Source organism: Aotus nancymaae, unplaced genomic scaffold (genome assembly GCF_030222135.1).
Source record: "Aotus nancymaae isolate 86718 unplaced genomic scaffold, 86718_ANA_hifiasm-v0.15.2.pri h1tg000025l, whole genome shotgun sequence".
Classification (NCBI taxonomy): Eukaryota; Metazoa; Chordata; class Mammalia; order Primates; family Aotidae; genus Aotus; species Aotus nancymaae.
Genome location: NW_026988438.1, coordinates 24,601,114 through 24,620,313, shown reverse-complemented (window position 1 = coordinate 24,620,313; position 19,200 = coordinate 24,601,114). Strand labels below are relative to the sequence as shown.

The 19,200-nt window shown below is 39.9% G+C and overlaps 1 protein-coding gene across 3 annotated transcripts in view; it reads left to right on the top strand.

Annotated features, from left to right (window-relative positions):
* ANLN (anillin, actin binding protein) overlaps positions 1 to 1,624 on the top strand; it is a 62,617-nt gene extending 60,993 nt beyond the window's left edge. For all 3 annotated transcript variants that reach the window (XM_064380452.1, XM_021669348.2, XM_064380451.1), the window contains one exon: positions 280 to 1,624. In XM_064380452.1, coding sequence (XP_064236522.1) covers positions 280 to 403 — 124 coding nt within the window. In that variant the 3' untranslated portion in view covers positions 404 to 1,624. The remainder of the gene's footprint in view (positions 1 to 279) is intronic.
* The last annotated feature ends 17,576 nt before the right edge of the window (positions 1,625 to 19,200 follow it).

The window sequence follows — 19,200 nt, the reverse complement described above, 5'->3', positions numbered from 1 at the left end:
CCACACACTACCTATATAGAACACCTGTTGGAAACACCAGCCTTTACCAAGTGTAATTAGTGTAAGTTAGCATCAGTTAACCAAACTGGGGATAATTTTCCTCTGTTTTATTTGGAAAGCCCCTCACTAAGTGCCTCTGGATTAGCATCCATAAAAGATGGTTAAAGGTAATTGATTTGACTGGTTTGTTTAGTCATTTTTTTTTCCCTACCATGAGTACTTGGGGGTAGAGAATGAGGGGAAAAGAATTCTGACCTCGTTGGTTGTTTGTTCCTGTAGGAACTGGCTGTCTGCAGATACTAAAGAAGAGCGGGATCTCTGGATGCAAAAACTCAATCAAGTTCTCGTTGATATTCGCCTCTGGCAACCTGATGCTTGCTACAAACCTATTGGAAAGCCTTAATCTGGGAAATTTCCATGCTATCTAGAGGTTTTTTGACCTACGTCATCTTAAGAAACACACTTAAGAGCATCAGATTTACTGATTGCATTTTATGCTTTAAGTATGAAAGGGTTTGTGCCAATATTCACTACATATTATGCAGTATTTATATCTTTTGTATGTAAAACTTTAACTGATTTCTGTCATTCATCAATGATTAGAAGTAAATACACTATAGTTGATTTTGCTAAATCTTAATTTAAAAGCCTCATTTTCCTAGAAATCTAATTATTCAGTTATTTGTGACAGTATTTTTTAAAAGTAAGAAATTCTGAATTGTCTTCTTGGAGCCATGGGTCTTGAAGCAGCAACGTCTTTCAGGGGTTGGAAACAGAAACCCATTCTCCAGTCTCAGTAGTTTTTTCTACAGGTTGTGATCATTCATTGATCATGACATGACTTGTTACTAGGGTACTGAAAAAAATGTCGAAGGCCATTACAGAAACATTTTTAGTAATGAAGATGAGAATTTTTTTCAATAACAAATATATGTTGGCTTAAAGCTTGAGGCTGCCTTCAGAAAAGAGATGTAGATATAGAGAGACAGTGAGTGAGACTTGCGGGTTCAGTATTCTATATAGAAGAGTTGATAAGCACAGGGTCTACATTTACTCAGTTACTATATACATGCAGTGTGGTGCACATTTGCATAGAATTCAGGCTTCATTAAGATAATTATTTTTGCTGCATAGGTTACAGACTTAGCATAATAGTTTTTTCTGCTATAACAAGAAAAAGTGTAAATTTAAAAATCTTTATATTAAAAAAGTAAACTGTTATGAAGCTGCTATGGACTAATTATACTTTGCTTGCCAAAGTGTTTGGGTTGTTTTTGTTGTTGTGTCTTTTTTTGTTTTTGTTTTTGTTTTTGTTTTTGGTTTATGAACAACAGTGTCTAGAAACACATTTTGAAATTGGAAAACTATTAAGTCATGTATCACCTTTAAATGCCTTTTTTTATTATAAAATATTGTAAAAGCAGGGTCTCAACTTTAAAATACCCTTTGAATTTCTTCTCTGAATTATTAAGGTCCTTGATGACCTCATCTATAAACACTAAATTCTTTCACCTCCTGTCATTTTATTTTTTATTCATTCAAATGTATTTTTTCTTGTGTATATTATAAAAAATATATTTTATGAGCTCTTACTCAAATAAATACCTGTAAATGTCTAAAGGAATCAGTTGTTTAGGAAGCACTGTTTGAATGCATGGTGTGGCTGCTTGCATCCCTGGGCTGGGAGCTTCTTGAGGGTACTGTGCTGACAATGTCTCATTCATCTTTTTCTCTCTACCCAGTTTGGTTTATTGTGTGTTCTTAGGGCTGCTGTTGAATGCATAAGTGAATGAAGGATCTATTTCTGAGGCATTTCAACTGAATATGGTAATTGGATGTACATTTGAGGAGAGGAAGGATGATTCCCAAGTCTTTAGCAGAGACCGAATGGATGAGTGATACCATCAGCCAAACAGGGAATAGATTTGATGGGATTGATAAGAAGGTCTGTTGTATTTATTTATAGACTTGAATTTATCTTTGAGCAGGCATTCAAAGGTCACAAAAGCATGCTACAAAATTCAGAATGCACAAAACGCAAGTCTTCTCCCTTTGTCATAACTGCTTTTACCAATATTTACGTCCTGCCAGAGGACACTACACATATCGCATAGAAATATTTATATTATTTTGTTCATAAAAATATTCTATACATACCATTTATTGTAAGTTAAAGAAAAAAAGTATAACAGTATTTCTTAGAGACCATCTTAATGTATAGAGAGTATCTATAAAGTTCAACTTCAGAAGAAATTTAGTTTAAAGTGATTGTGGGATGTCAAGCTAGAAATACCCCATAGATAGTACAAAATGTCACTCTGAGGATTTTCAGTGTCATCTGCCAAAGGGGGATTGTTGAAACTGTTGGAGTGAATAAGATCATCCAGGGAATATGATGTGGGAAGAGAATAAAAAAAAAAAGAACACTGTCTTTTTTTTTTTTTTGAAACAAGGTCTCACTCTGTCGCCCAGGCTGGACAGTGCAGTGGCTCAGGCTTGGCTCACTGCAACCTCTGCTTCCTGGGTTCAAGTGATTCTCGTGCCTCACCCTCCTGAGTAACTGAGATTACAGGTGCGTGCCACCACGCCCAGCTAATTTTTGTATTTTTAGTAGAGACTGGGTTTCACCGTGTTGGCCAGGCTGGTCTTGAACTCCAGACCTCAAGTGATCTGCCCACCTTGGCCTCTCAAAGTGCTTACATTACAGATGTGAGCTACCGCGCCCGGCCTCAACACTGTTCTTTAAGGGAAAAGTAGAAAAGAAAGGTCTAATGATTGTCTTCTGTGGAAGAAAAACAAGAATGGTGTCTGGTGAGACCAAAGAAGAAAGGATTTTGGCCGGGTACAGTGGCTCATGCCTGTAATTCCAGCACTTTGGGAGGTCGAGGTGGGTGAATCACTTGAGGTCAGAAGTTCAAGACCAGCCTGGCCATGAGGAAACTTTGTCTCTACTAAAAATATTAAAAATTAGTCCGGCGTGGTGGTGCATACCTGTAATCCCAGCTACTTGGGAGGCTAAGTTAGGAGTATCACTTGAACCCGTGAGGTGGAGGCTTCAGTGAGCTGAGATTGTGCTGCTATATTCCAGCCTGGGCAACAGAGCAAGACTCCGTCTCACACACACAAAAAAGATTCTGACCAGAAAATCATAATGCAGGTTAAAGAAAATGTGAACTGAAACTTGGAGCAGTTAGTTCAACAAAATTGTTCTGATAAAAAATCAGATAATAAAATCTGTATAGAAAAAGAATGATTGCATTAAAAATATCTGGTAAATGTCTGTAAAGTTAAAACACTAAGCAACAAAGTGAGAATATTTACATTTAATAAGGCATTGATTTGCAAAAAATATAAAGAGCTTCTATGCAAGTGTGGCTCATGCTTATAATCCCAGCACTTTTGGGAGGCCAAGGTGGGAGAATCACTTGAGGCCAGGAGTTCAAGACCAGCCTGGGCAACATAGCAAGACCCTGCCTCTACAAAAAAATGAAAAAATTAGCCAAACATGTTGGCACATGACTATAGTCTCAGCTACTCTTGAGGCTGAAGTAAGATGATTGCTTGAGCCTGAAAGGCCAAGGCTACATTGAGCTGTGATCACATTACTGCACTCAGTCTGGGCAACAGAACAAAACCCTGTCTCTAAAAAAACCAAAATTAAAAAACCGAAAAGAACCAACAAGTGCTTCACTGTTATGTTATCACATTGGGAATTAAGTAAAAGGAAAAAAAAACAACTACAACTGGTTATCTGTGAGCATTTACTACGTACCAGGTGTTATTCTTGGTGTTTTGCATGCAGTATCTCAGATCGTCTTCATAAGACCTTATGAAATAAGCATTGAAACTAAAGTTTTGGTCACTTTTCTGAGATCAGGTGGCAGACCAGGATTTGAACTCACCGTGCTCCAGAATCCACATACTTACACTCTGCTGTTTCTCAATAAGAAAAAGAAAATTTAACCTAAAGAAGAGGGGCAAATAATATTAGCAGGAAATGCATACACACAAATCCAAAGAGACAGCAAATATGTAAAAATATTACTAATAAAAATATAGATTTGAATGAATGGCAGTGGGTTATTGGCCCACAGGTGATGAAACCATAACCAACATCTCTGAGAAACAAACTTACACTCTTACTGGGAATAGAAACTGAAACAGCCTACTTGGATGGCCATCTGGTAACTTCCAGGAGTCTACTAACACACAGGATCAGATTGTCAAATCTGACTCCATGGATCAGAGATCTAACCCATATCAAGCTTTATGCATAGTTTCAAGGACACAAGGAATCACAAAGCCCTGGCAAAGCAAGGAGAGGCCTGTGTCATCCTGCATGCCTCCCAGGCTCTCGTTCCCACAGGAGACACCTGCTCTGTGGCCCAGCTTAATAGATAAGATCTCAAGGGAGGTTTGTGATCATCTCAGCAGGGAGGCTTCAGGTATGGAAACATTGCATTTTATGCCCTACATCATATAGTTTTTGTGGCTTTCTCTGAGGAGTCTCATCTCACAAATCCATACATTCTAAGTTTATTTACTGTAAGCAACCCTTAACCAGCCATATCCTACTAAGCGCTGTCACATATAAGAGTTCTCTCAGAAAATACCATTTGTCTACTTACTAGGATGTTCAGTTCTTAGTACGTTTTCCAGAATTTCCCTTACTGGAATCAAGGCCAGCTGTGCTAACTCTTGTCTCCCTACTTCTCAGACAAACTTACATGTGAGCAGAGATGTATACAAAAGGATGATCATTTACAATACTGTTTTTTATCTATCTATCTATCTATCTATCTATCTATCTATCTATCTATCTATCTCTATCAGTCAATTAATCATCTACCTGTTTATTGAGACAGTCTCTGTTGCACAGGTTGGAGTGCAGTGGTGCGATCTCAGCTCACTGCAGCCTCTGCCTCTTTGGTTCAAGTGATTCTCCTGCATCAGCCTCTGGAGTAGCTGGGATGACAGGTGCCCGCTGCCATGCCAGACTAGAGATAGTTTTTAAAGGGGAAAAAATAGAAATCAATAGTGAAAAAATAATCTACAAGCCCATTAGCAAGAAATTATGGTACATTTTTCCTACAAGACACCATGTAGTGGTCAAAAAGAATGAAGCAGGTGTATATATATTGACTTGGAAAATTTTCCAGAGCAACTTATGGGGGAAAGGGATATACCATGCAACATGGAACCATGTATGTAACATAGATGCACATCAATAGCTAGATAAAAGCGTGGAAGGAACCGCATGAAGTTGTACATGGGGAGAATGTTGAGAGCAGTGTGGGGTGGAGGAATGCTTTGACCTTTGACTCTGTTTTTAGAGTATTCGATATGTTTACAGTGAGAATATTTTCGTATATCACTCATGTATGTGGGCTTGTGAACACTTCAAAAATTAAAATCAAAATGAAGAATGAATGGAAGACTGAATAGAGACTTCAGGATATTGGATTGTGAAGATAAAAGCCTAACTGGGACAATAGCTTGGTGGGAAAACATTCAGGGAAGGATATTGCTGGGACTTAGAAAACAATTCTCCAAAAACAAGGCCTCGGAAGCAAGAGTTTTTCTCTGATCTTCTCCTGCCCTTCTACCTCTCAGTCCCATGCCCCTCCAGGGATAGCCGTGGAAACTAGAACTCCTCGTCCCCATGGTAAGTCATAGAAACAAGAACCTCTTTTCTCCAAAGCCAGCCTCAAAATCTAAACATATTTCTCTGACTTTCCATCTGCCTTTCTGTGTAAAACTGGCCATAAAGAAATGTTCTGACTGGCTGGGTGCGGTGGTTCACACCTATAATCCCAGCACTTTGGGCAGCTGAGGCGGGCAGATCACCTGAGGTCAGGAGTTTGAGACCACCCTGGCCAACATGAAGAAACCCCATCTGTACTAAAAATACAAAATTAGCTGGGCGTGGTGGCAGGTGCCTGTAATCCCTGCTACTTGGGAGGCTGAGGAAGGAGAATCACTTGAACCTGGGAGGTGAAGTTTGCTGTGGGCTGAGAGTTGTCCACTGCACTCCAGACTGGGCAACAAGAGCGAGACTCTATCTCAAAAATAAAAAAAAGATTTGACCTACCTTGTTTGACTGTACATGAGACCCCCATTCCAGAGCGGGTCCTGCTCCACACCCAGAAGGAAGGAATACGGCTCAGAGAGGCCAAGAATCTAGACAGGCCTTGCTGGCTTTCCCTGCACAGTCTATTTGCATTAAAAAAAAAGTTTTTTGTCCAACTTCTTCTACACATTGGTCTATGCTTTGTTGAACCTAGGCATAAAAATGGCCAATTGCTCTGGTATTTTTGGGCCTTCCTTCTGAAGGCTCCTGTGTATACACATTAAATAAATTTCCATGACTTTTCTCCAACGAATCTAACTTTGGTGAATTGATTTTTCCATGAACCTTCAGAGGGCCAAAGATAACTTTCCCCTTGACCTCAAGTTCTCCTTGGCCCCTACAGTATTTTTGAATGAGGAAATGGGCATGTTACTCTGCTAATGAGGAAGAGCCAGTGGTGATGGACAACCTGAAGATACAACAAAGAGTATAAGAGATGCGGAAAGATGAATTTGTGGAGCAGGATGAAGGGTAAGAGGACCCAGAAGATAGGTGGAGTCCAGAACTCCATGCCTACAGCATTTGACATGGTAGTTCTGGGAGTAAGTAAGTACTGAAGCAATGGGGCACCCAAACTATGCAATCATGCAGGACGAGGCAGCTGTGGAGTGATCTGCAGGCCCTACTCCTCATTCATGAAATAGACTGGCCAATGGGAGCCCTGGGGAGGCAGGTGCAACTGCAATGTGAAACAACTGTGCAACTGTTTCAAAATATGAACCGGGCACAGCCAACCGTTGCAGACAGGGAGACTCTGCAAAGGCATGTAGGGCAGTAGTCTCTAATCCCTAGAAGAGTTTATACCCTAAAAAGAGTCTAAACCCTAAGAAATGATATGCCCTCTTCCCACTTCGCAGTTGATATTTAAAATCTTGTATCAGAACTTTAAAAAGTTGCAAAGGATATAATTTCCATTATATTGGGAATAGTAACATTTCAGATTCAAATTTTTAAACAGGTTCGGTGGTACCTGCTTGTAGTTCCAGTTACTTGGAAGGATCCCTTAAGCCCAGAAGGTTAAGGTCAACTTGGGCATCATAGAGAGACCACATCTCTAAATATATATGTAATAATTACATACCTATAATTCTTATATTACATATATAAGAGTTCTATATTATATAGACTATGTAGAATAGAATTATAGAATAGAATATATATAGAATTCTATATTCTATATATAATAATTATATAATTCTTTTAATCAAATCCAACAGAATCTAAATGCAACTGTAACTTGATCCCACCATCATCTATTTAAAAATACACAGGATTTTAAAAAAGATTTTTATAGTTTATTGAATTGCTTTAATTCTCTCACATAATTTTATGTTAATGTAATTTATGTTTTTAGGTTTGAGAAAAATAAATCAAAATTTTTATTTATTTATTTTTTAGAGACAGTGTTTTCCTCTGTTGCCCAGACTGGAGTGCAATGGCGTGATCACAGCTAACTGCAGTCTTGAACTTTCGGCTCAAGCAATCCTCCTGCCTCAGCCTTCCAAGTACCTGGGACTACAGGTGCCAGCCATCATGCCTAGCTAAATTTTTATTTACTTATTTAGAAATTAAATTTTTTGGCCAGGTGCGGTGGCTCACACTTGTAATCCCAGCACTTTGGGAGGCCAAGGTGGGTGGATTACCTGAAGTCAGGAGTTTGAGATCAGCTTGACCAACATGGTGAAACTCTGTCTCTACTAAAAATACAGAATTAGCCAGGCGTGGTGGCGCATGTCTGTAATCCCAGCTACTTGGGAGGCTGAGGCAAGAGAATCGCTTGAACTCGGGAGACAAAGGTTGTAGTGAGCTGAGATTGCACCACTGCAGTCCAGCCTGGGCTACAAGAGCAAAACTCTGTCTCAAAATAAATAAATACAATTTTTTAAATGTTATGTTATATATTTTAATAATGTTATATTTTAATGTTAAAAATTATTCTGGATGGAATTATTACATTTGTTATTAGTTTACAATTGATCAAAATAAACATTACCCATTTGAAACATTTTAAACATAAATAATAAAATTTTATAAGAAATATATTTCTTCATGAGATAGATGGGTTTCTTTATTGATTCATTTATGGATGAATAAATGTTTGTTTTTAGAAAGAGGCATGGTTTAGCAACAACTCTATTTCTTTTTCATTTTTATAGATAACTAAAGTAGACAAAAATGGAAGGAATTTTGTTATAGCAAAGTCACTCAATTCCTTGAACTTTTAAATGATTGATCAAAAATTATTTTTAGTAATAAACTCAATTATTTTTAGCTGATGTAATAAGCAGGGTACAGACTATGCTACTATAAAAAAAGAATCATAGCAAAAATAGAAGAGGTAAAACAAGATAGAAGTTTCTTTCTCATAGGACAGTACAAAGAGGGGACTGGTCCTGGGCAGAGAGGTGGCTGTGAGCCTTCAGTGTATCCAGGGTCCAAGGTCCTTGTCCCAGACATAGCCTGGCCCTTGTCCTCATGCAAAGCCAGCTCACCTGTATCACATCCATGGTCCATCTTTCAGGAAAGGGGGAAGTGGAGAGCTCATTCCCAGTCATTTTAAGATCAAGACAAAGAATTTTCACACATCACTTTTCACATCCGTTGGCAAGAACTTAATCACACAGCCATACCTTGTTGCTGGAAAATGTAGTCTTTAGTTGAGTAACCACAACCACCCCTGCTGAAATTCACCAGGGTTCTACTAAACGAAGGCAAAATATGGTGCATTCAGGGGACTATCAGCAGGCCTTACCACTACTTCTAAATCCTTCCATTTGGTTGAAAGAAAAGATATGAAAACCACCTGACTTGAAAAAGGATTTGTTATCTGCCTTTAGAGTCCAGGAAAACCAGTATTTGGACCGTCCCTTTTCTTTTAGTATTGGGAGGGTTTTATGTCCCAGGAAAGCGGCTGTAGAGAGTTAGGCAGGAAGCACGACTTTCCTGTGTAAAGTGGGAGTGGAGGGGTGCCATTGGGAAGGCAGGGAGGAGGGAAGACAGAACACTTCAAGCAGTTTGACTCAAACAAGAGGATAGCAAAGTGGCTTCATGCGCATGCGCCCTTTAGGAAGTCTTCCCAAGCTCATGGGCAGGCGCCTGCCCAGATCTAGGGTATTAGGTTGTAACTGGCAGCTTAACTTCAAAATGCATTTAAAAACATTTTTTCTTTTTCTCCTGGGTTGAAGCAAACTGCAGGAGCCTTTTCCCTAAGCCTTAAAACAGACTCTGCGTCCCTCCCTTTCTCACCGTATATACTCCCTTCACGTTTATCCAACGTTATGCTAATACATAACTGTGTGCCTTCTTAGGAGTTCCAGAGGCTAATCTTGAGACAGACCCATCCTGGAGACACAGCTGCAGAATTCCAGAGATTACTTCAAGGTAACTAGTTAACAACCTGGTCATTGTCGAGATGACACCAGCCCAAGATCCAAGCGGACTGGGACCCAAGATAACCACCAGAACACGAGACGCAGTCACTGTTCCGAGCACAATTCTTACATGCCTTCCTTATCAAGTTTTCCTTTTTTAAACTCCTGCCTTCCCTGCAAAAAATCAAAGTGGTTGCTTTGGATGGGAATCTGGTCACTTCTCTACTAATTTTGGTTAATAAAATCACTTTCTTTCTACCAGATGTTGTTCTTCATTAGACCCTGCAAGTGGTGAGCATCCAGACCTGCAGTGGGTTACACGGTCATGGGGTGCGGTGTGAAGGTATTTACCAAAGGGCAAATCAGAGTGTCCAGGGCACATGGCAGTATCTCCCAAGTGCTGAGCTTTCATGGTCGTTTCATTGTCATATCGTCCTTGAGAAGGAGAACCCTTGGAGCCACAGCTGGCGGGTGGGAGCATTGAGTAGTGACGGTGCCCTTCCTGCAGGCAGCGAGGTGTTCGCTTTCTCACGCTCATGTATAGCTCGCCGTTCTCTCCTTCCTTAGAGAACTCCAGTTTCTCATGTCTTTAACTATATCTGTATTTATCTACTTGTCAAATTTATATTGACTATTTCCTCCAGTACTTTTATAGTTTTGTTTTGGAAGATTTGCTATCTATAAACACTAGTCACCTTATTGAACTACTTGATTAGTTATAATAATTTTTCATGATTCTTTTTGGTGTTCAGAGATACCAACCTCAAATAATAATAATGTTTCCACCTTTCCAACATTTATATCACACCTTCTATTTTTGTTCTCCCAGAACGATATAATGGTGATAGCAGGAATTCCTGATTTAATAAGAACGTTTGGGTATTCACTATTAAATATAATACTAATTGTTCATGTGAGATAGATCTTTATTTTTTGTTATATAAAGGAAATTTCCTTATATCCCTCTTTTTCAATGGTCCTCAGTTTCCAAATTTATAATCCAGATACAAAAATCTGACATTGCCCCCAAAAGGAAAGTTATGAACCACATTACTTCATAAATTGATGCCAGTTTGTGTCTGTGCTCTGGAAAAATTTACATAGCCTGGAATTTATCTGCTTTTTTTCTTTCCTTTTTTTTTTTTTGAGACAGTCTTGCTCTGTCACCCAGGCTGGAGTGCAATGGCACTATTTCAGCTCACTGCAACCTCTGCCTCCTGAGTTCAAGTGATTCTCCTGCCTTAGCCTCCTGAGTAGCTGGGATTACAGGCGTTCGCCACCACACCCAGCTAATTTTTGTATTTTCAGTAGACACAAGGTTTCACTGTGTTGGCCAGGCAGGTCTCAAAACTCCTGACCTCGTGATCTGCCCACCTTTGCCTCCCAAAGTGTTGGGATTACAGGCGTGAGCCACTGCTCCTGTCCCGCTTCTTGAATATGTTAAAGACTTGCCCCTACAACAACCTAGTCTTGGTACATGCTTTGGAGATAGTTTGTGTGTTAGTTATCTATTCCTGGGTATCAAATTACCCTAAAACTGAGTGGCCTAAAATGACAACATGTAGCATGTCACAGTCACTGTGGGTCAGGAATCTGGACTCTGCTCTGGCTCAGTCTGTCACAAGGCCACAGTCAGGTGTCACTCCTGGGTCTACTGTCCATCTCAAAGCTTGGCTAGGGAAGGGTCTGCTTCCAGTTCACTCATCTGGTTGTGGAAGGATTCAATTCCTCACATCATGTTAGAACGAGGACCTCAGTTCCTTGCTGGCTCTTGGTCAGAGGATACCCTCAATTCCTTACCACAGGGGCCTCCCCATAGGGCAAATAGCAGTTTCAACAGAGTGAGCCAGCGAGAAGAGCCGGGGTAGTACAAGCAGGATAGAAGTCTTGTTTTGCAACCTATTCCTGGAAGTGGTATCCCATCACTTTTGCTATATTCTATTTATTAGAATCAAATCACTAGATTAACCCATGCTCAAGTGGAAGCAATCATTGGGGGGCATTTTAGAAGCTTCCTACCAATCTTATTATAATGTTTAATTTTTTCTGTGTTTCTTGGCTCATATAATATTTCTACTTCATTTCTTTAAAATAATTTTTTTTTCAAGAGTGCAGTGGCACTATCATAGCTCACTGCAGCCTTCCTGGGCTCATGGGATCCTCCCGCCTCAGCCTCCCAAGTAGCTGGGATACAGGTGCACTCCACTGCACCCAGCTAATATTTTTAATTTTTTTGTAGAGATGGGGGCCTTGCTATGTTGCCCAGGCTGGCCTCAAACTCCTGGCCTCAAGCAGTCCTCCCTCTCAACCTCCCAAAGTGCTAGAATTATAGGCCTGAGCCATCATGCCTGGCTTTATTTCTACCTCTTAAAGAGATCTGGTAATTGATCTATCTCTAGACACTCATTCATACTTTAGGCTTTTAAATGTAAAACTGTGCATTCTATTTCCAGATAATTAAAATAAATTGTTTTTGTTTTTGAGACAGGATCTCCCTCTGTCACCCAGGTTTGAGTGCAGTAGTGTATGGCTCACTGCAGCCTTGACCTCCTGGGCTCAAGGATCCTCCTGCCTCAGCCTCCTGAGTAGCTGGGGCTGCCAGCGTGCATCACCACACTTGGCTGATTTTTTGTATCTTTTGTGTCTTCCAGTCTATTTTCTTCCCATTGTTCAGATTGGATAATTTCTTTTGTCCTATCTTCCAGTTTACTAGTACTTTTTTTCTGTTCTCTTTATTCTGCTGAAGTAAAAAATCCATAGAGTTTTAAATTCTGATTATTGTATTTTTCAGTTGAAATTTCCACTTGATTCTTCTTTATGTCTTCAACTACTTTGCTGAGACTTCCTATTTTTTTAAATTTGTTTCAAGTATGTTTGTGTAATAGTTGCTCACTGAAGCATTTTTAGGATGGCTGCTTAAAATCCTTCTCCGATAGTTTCAACATTTGTGTGATTTCTGTATTGGCACCTCTTGATTTTTTTTTTTCTTGTTCAAATTGAGATTTTCCCGGTCTTGTATAAGTGATTTAAATATTGTGCAATGGACATTGAGGGTATTATGCTATAACACTCTGGATTTTATCTGAACCTTGTGTTTTAGCAGGTCTTCTCTGACATCGTGCTGGTGGGAGGGAGGGGGTCTTGCCTCATTTCTATCAGGTGGGGGTGAAAGTCCAGGTGCCATTGGCCCTTGGGGAGGCGGGGCTCCTTGTTAGTGCCAGGTGGGTGGGAGTGGGAGTCCATGCTCCCACTAGGCCTCTGTGATAGCACCCAGGCTGGGAAGGAGGCATCTTGCTAGTGTTCCTCAAATAATCTTCACTGCCAGCAGGAGGGGAGGGAGTGGACAGCAGTGAGACATCCGGCTTCCCATGGACCTCTTCTAACAGTGGCAGGTGAGGGGAGCTCATCATCACTGGGCGGGGTTGGAAGTCAGGATCCCAAGTGGCCTCTACTGACTCCGCAAGGCTCCTGATTCCTGCTTGTCAAGAGTAGAAATCTAGGTACCCCACCTGGCCTTTGCTGACATGAGTAGGGGTAGGGCTGTGTATTTTTCTGTGGTGTTTGGCTGAGCGAGGGTGATTACTGTCATTTTCTGTCTCGTTAGACTGCTGCTTTCCTGCTCCTTTGGCTAGAGAGTGCAGGCTGCCCTTGGGGGCTTTCTGTTGTTGCTGTTGTTGTTGGCTGCCACTGACATTTCTGGGTTGTGGGCTTCTCTAGCATCCAGTTCAAGATACAGCATGCAATAGGAACACCCAGAGAAGTCACTACAGGTTGCTACATATGCAGCATATAGGCTTGAGTATAGCTTCCTTGGGTCTCAGGGCTTCTAGAGGGCCTTGCTTTTCTTCTACCTTTCAGTCTTCTAATGTTTGTTTTATAAATAATGCCCAGGATTTTAGCTGTGCTTAGCAGGGGGAATTGGGAGAAATTTTTCTATTCCATCTTGGACTTCTTGATTGATAACTGTTTATAATTTCATGGGTTCTCAAGCACATCTTGTGGGGTTTAATTATGTTATTTTAAAGGATCCTTTCTGTTATGGAGTAAATTGTTTCCTTTCTTTTCTGTTTTTTGTTTTGTTTTGTTTTGTTTTGTTTTGAGATAGAGTCTCTGTTGCCCAGGCTGGAGTGCAGTGGTGTGATCTTGGCTCACTGCAGCCTCTGCCTCCCAGTCTCAATCCTCCCATCCTGAGTAACTGAGTCTAAAGGTGCATACCACCATACCCAGCTAATTTTTGTATTTTTTTTGTAGAGATGGGTTCTCACCATGTTACCCAGGCTAGTCTCAAACTCCTGAGCTCGAGCAATCTGCCCACCTTGGCCTCCCAAAATGTTGAGAATTCAGGCATGCCTGGCTGTAAATTGTTTTCTTTAATCAATTCTATTAAGAAGTGTCCCAAAAGCTGTGAGTTGTTTTTAACTGCCTAGGCAGTTTTGGTAGATTACTAGTAAGATTGAGTATCTTCACATGTGTTTATTGGATCTACGTATTGCTTTATTTGTGAATTTCATGTTGGTGTCCTTTGTCCATTTTTCAGTTGTCCTTATTATTTGACTTATATGTTAGGGATATTGGCATTTGGTTGTATGTGCTTACATCTACGCTCATCTCCTTTACTAGCTGTGCAATCTTTAGCTACAGATTGAATATTTTAGCACCTACCACATAGATCTATTGGAAGCATTAAATAAGACAATGAATGTTAACTCCTCAGACCAGTAAAAAGGCAAAGAGTAAGTTCCCAGTAAATGGCAGTGATTATTTATTGTAGCATTAACTGCCCGAAAAGATCTGGACACAGGCAGAAATAAATCTCTTCAGGCTAATTGTCTTCCCAAGACCAAGATTTCTGCTCTTGCACTCTGAAGAGGTTTCTGGGAATTTGAAAATGCCTAGAAATTCTCTTGGCAAAGAACAACACTTTATGCCATTTGCTGAAGTTTTGTCACAGAGAAAATAACAGTAATACTGCAATTTTAGAATTGGCTACTCTCAATTATAATATCATTTTATTAACTTCAAAACTCCCTTGAGAAGTTAAAACAACTTTTACTTCTATAAAAAGACTGTATAAAATGGATTTAATTTGCTTTCTTCCAAAATTTAACAGTTTATGTGATTGAAGTATTAAAAAAAAATAACCTGTACTTCACAAGGTTCACAGGTTTGGGTGTAGTGTATGAAGTTTAGCAAAATGTGAGACTTCAGACTGAAAATGTACCGAGTCCAAGCTTATTCTGCTCACTGCACGACAGCCAGTAAGTGAAGAGACAAGGAGTTGAAGGAAACAATTTTATTTTAGAGAGCCAGCAACCAGAGAAGGTGGCAGACCAGTGTCCTAAAGAATTATCTTAGAAGGCATGAATCTCAAGCTTCTTTGTATATTTGGGATGGAGGAACAAGGAGGTGACTGCTGACCATGGGAAGCTGGGAGTCAGCAGAAGGAGGTTGCAAAACTCCTTTGTCCTTGGTCAGGTCACAATGTTCCTATAAATCTTTTGTTGTTGTTGTTGTTTTTGAGATGGAGTCTTGCTCTGTCGCCCAGGCTGGAGTACTGTGGCATGGTATCGGCTCACTGCAGTGTTCGGGTCGGTGTTAGCTAGCCCTTTTGTTTCCTTGCTGTGAGAGCAGTGCACATGAGCTGCTTCTAGTCTGCCATCTTGGTCCAATTCCATCTTGAAAGCCTTTAAGTAGGATGACAAACTCATCTAGTTTGTCCAAGACTTTCCTGGCATTAGTATTGAAAATCCTGGGAAACGCCTCTGTCCCAGACAAACCAGGATAGTTGGTCATTTTACTTAACCTCCCTCCTAGAAAAAGTTGACCATATTGTCATTATTTATTTAACACATCTTTACTGAGTTGCTGCTGGGTGCAGGCCCTGGGGTAGGGCTGGTGACGTCTGGTTGACTATGACATGGTCTTTCCCTACAAAGAGTTCACAGAGTCCTCTATATTTGCTGTGAGTAGTGAAAGACAAATGTCTGTGCTTTAGAATTAAAATTCCTCTTCAGTGTGACTGGTAGAAGAAGAAATGAGAATGGCTTTATATAGAGAATCATCTTGATATCTAAACATACTTTGTCTAATTGTGAGGGAATTTAACTTTCTTCATGTCTTCAACGATGGTTTCTTAACACAGAAAAGTTAGTGAAGAAGATAAATTGTAGCCATAATCACTTGATGTTTTCTGGGCTCAGTGCCTTTTGAAATATAAGCTGAAGGCTTTTCAAACCTGACAGTCCACTTGTGAAAGAAAGCTGTTGACAGGTTGCTGGCAGGTTTTGCTCATGGCTTAGAGACAGTGTCTCTGTCCCTGAAGGTGACAATGTTACGTGTTGCATTCTGGGCTCGATAGCTTGGTAGCTTGGAGCTTCTTTATGAAAGAGTATTACTAGTGAGGTAGAAAATGCTTTGCAGCCACCAGACCTATGAAATCTAAAATGCTGGGCAATATCTGACCACTAGATAACAGCTCCTTATGAAGGGATCTGGGCTTCCAGCACCAACCCACCACCTGGCAGAGAGGAGAGGCTTACTGCAGTTCTTGTATTGAATCAATTCGGATGAAAAATGAAAAAAAAAATAACCTTATTAAAGGTTATTTTAATAAGTGGTAAAGTGCAATTTAAAAAAAAATACATTAAAACTTTAGTTAATATATAGAATTATTGCAGGCTGGAGAAGATGCGGGAAGCAGATGCTGGTGATTCCTGTGGAATTCATCTTCTGCTCTGGTTTGATTAGGTTTCAGTTGACCTGGACAGTGCACATTGGTTGTTTACATAAGGAAGAGCTATATAATTCATTCTACAGATTCCTGCTCAAAAAAAAAAAAAAAAAAGGCTGTCCTTATAATACATGTGATGAATAAAAGGGAATATTTGAGCTGTGTGTGTGTGCAATCTCTTATTATGCTTTCTTACTTTATGTGACTTTTTCAATTAATGATTGCATTAGATAAAAGGGCTTCTTCTGAATTTTAATTTTAACATTTTCCCCTGTCACAATAAGATTGTGTATGATAAATTCTGTTTTTAAGAAAATGAATGTTTTGAGCTCACTGGCTGGAAGTGTTTTAGAAAAACTCTTAGGCTTTGTCATAAAACTAACTCTTGAATTCCACTGTTTGTCTCAGAGCAGTGGAAAGAATAGCTGAAAAGTTAAACAATAGGTTTGACAACAAAATAGGTAAGTCATCTCAGGCGACTCTTGACACGTTTCAAATGCAGAACATAACAGGGTCGGAAGATACTGTCATTGCTGACCTTGACACACTGGCTAGTGGGAATTAATTTACAAAAAGTAAATAACTGAGGACTCTCAGATAGGACTCCTTCCCTCTCTCTTTTAACATAAATAGTTTATAACTTCCATGTGTCTTGAGGCATAATAAGATCCCAGACCTATTCCTAATGGCCAATACAAACACACACAGTGATCATATTCCTGGAACTAAAAGTCCAGAAAACTGGTTTGCCAGTGAGACAGAATATTTGAAATTGAGACATGAACTTTACTTTTTGTTATGGATTTATATAAAGAAAGGTTTGTGACTGTTGCTAAAATTACTGAGAATATAAATTTGGACCCTCCCTGGAGAGCTGCCTGTAATATTTCTATTCTATCCCTGAGTAGGCCTTTGGAGACGGGAGATATCTCTCTTAGCCAAGGGAGGATTCAAGGTCTCACTCCAGGATCTGCAGATAAGAGTCTCTTAGGAAGAGGAAAAGAGCATCATGGGAGGTTCGAGTTCTCACAAAGATTCCAGACAGTGGCTTCTCAGACAACAGAATCTCTCCCGTAGGCTCCAAGCTTTAGACTGCCTCCCTGTCCCCCTCCTCCAGCCCATCTCCAACCTTACACATCCTCTGCAAGGCCAAGGGGACATGCCCACCCAGGGCCTGCATTTCCCTTTCTAGACCATGCTCTGGCATCGAGTCCTCAGAATTCCCGCCCAAATGGCTGGAGTCTGATTCTGGGGCTGTGCGGGCCTCTTCCCTGGGTGGTCTCTCAAAGGATAACCAAGATGGATGACTGTGTTTCCCTAACCCTGAGAGGTCACTAAATTAATAACTGACATGCTTTCCTAGTTTTTGTCTGTTTCCAAGTGAGGACCAACCATAGAAAGCCAAACATGTTTCTGTAACCAATCACATAAGATGCACTGCTTCTACTTAACCACCTCCGGCTTCCCCATGCCAACAACCTCTAATCAGGGCATATTGGGAGCCTTCCCCTTTTATCCCTGCGATAAAGCCGTCCTCTGCCTACCTTTGAGTCTCTGCCAAATTCAAGTGACAGTAGCTGACTCCCTTGCTAGAGCAAGCTCTGAATAAATATAAATAGTCATTCTCTGTTCTCCTTTGGGTAGTCTTTGTTTATTTCCACAATTGCCACAGTTTTTCAGTCTCCCTGATTTTCATATCTAACCCAAAGGCTGAGAATGATTAATAAAAATATTTGTGTCTTTATTATTTATTTAATACATTTAAATGTTATGTAGAGTTTTCTGAGGAAGAGTGAAAAAATTCAAAGTATTGAATGTTGGGAACCTAGGAATATGTATATATATAATTGATTGCATTAGAAGAAGCCCCCCGCCTTTTTTTTTTCGTTTTGAGACAGGGTGTTGCTCTGTTGCCCAGGCTGGAGTGCAGTGGTGTGATCTCATCTCACTGCAACCTCAGCCTCCTGAGTAGCTGGGATTACAGGCGCCACACCACGCCTGTCAAATTTTTGTATTTTTAGTAAAGGCAACGTATCACTATGTTGGCCAGGCTGGTCTTGAACTCCTAACCTTAAGTGATCAACCTGTCTTAGCCTCCCAAAGTGCTGGGATTACAGGTGTAAGTCACCACACCCATCCCAGAAGAAGCCCTTTTGTCTAATGCAATCGACTAGTTTAAAAAGTCACCTAAAGTGGGAAAGCATAAAAAGAGATTGCACTCACAGCTCAAACATTCTTTTTTATCACATGTATTGCAAGGACAGGCCTTTTCTTTGAGCAGGAGTCTGCAGAATGGATTATATTAGGTTGGTGCAAATGTAACTGTGGTTTTTGCCATTACTTTTAATTGAGGTTTTTGCAGTTCAAAGTAATGGCAAAAACTGCACTTATGTTTGCACTGACCTAAAGACAACCTCTTCCTTACATAACCAATGTGCACTGTCCAGGTCTCTAAAGAGAGCTAAATTTAAATACACTTGGGAAAAAATATGTATATTTGTGTATGTCTTTTATTTTAATTCTTATAAAATAGTTCTTTATAAAATGTTTACATTTACATTTTCTTTTAACAATTTGATGAAGATCTCAGTCTACTAGTGTGACTATCAGACTATTAGTATGAATTTGTGGGATTTATGATAAACATTTTGGAAGGAAATAGCACATTATATTGATTGCTTGTCAATCAACATAACCTCTTTGAGTTGAAAGATTGTTGATAACTTTAGCGGTAAGTGGTAAGTGTACACTTGCAGTTTCCAATCTCACCCATCAGATGGTGCCAATACTTCACTAGTAGTTTTGCCACATTACTTTGGTATCCTCTGAAGTGGCATTTGAGAAGCATTGAAAAGTTGATTACTTATATTCTTGATAAAGTTAAGGTTTTTATTATTAATTCAGCTTTAGATGTAGTTAAAAATGAGTACAAGTGTATGACATCCTTCTGATAAATTTATGCCAAAGAA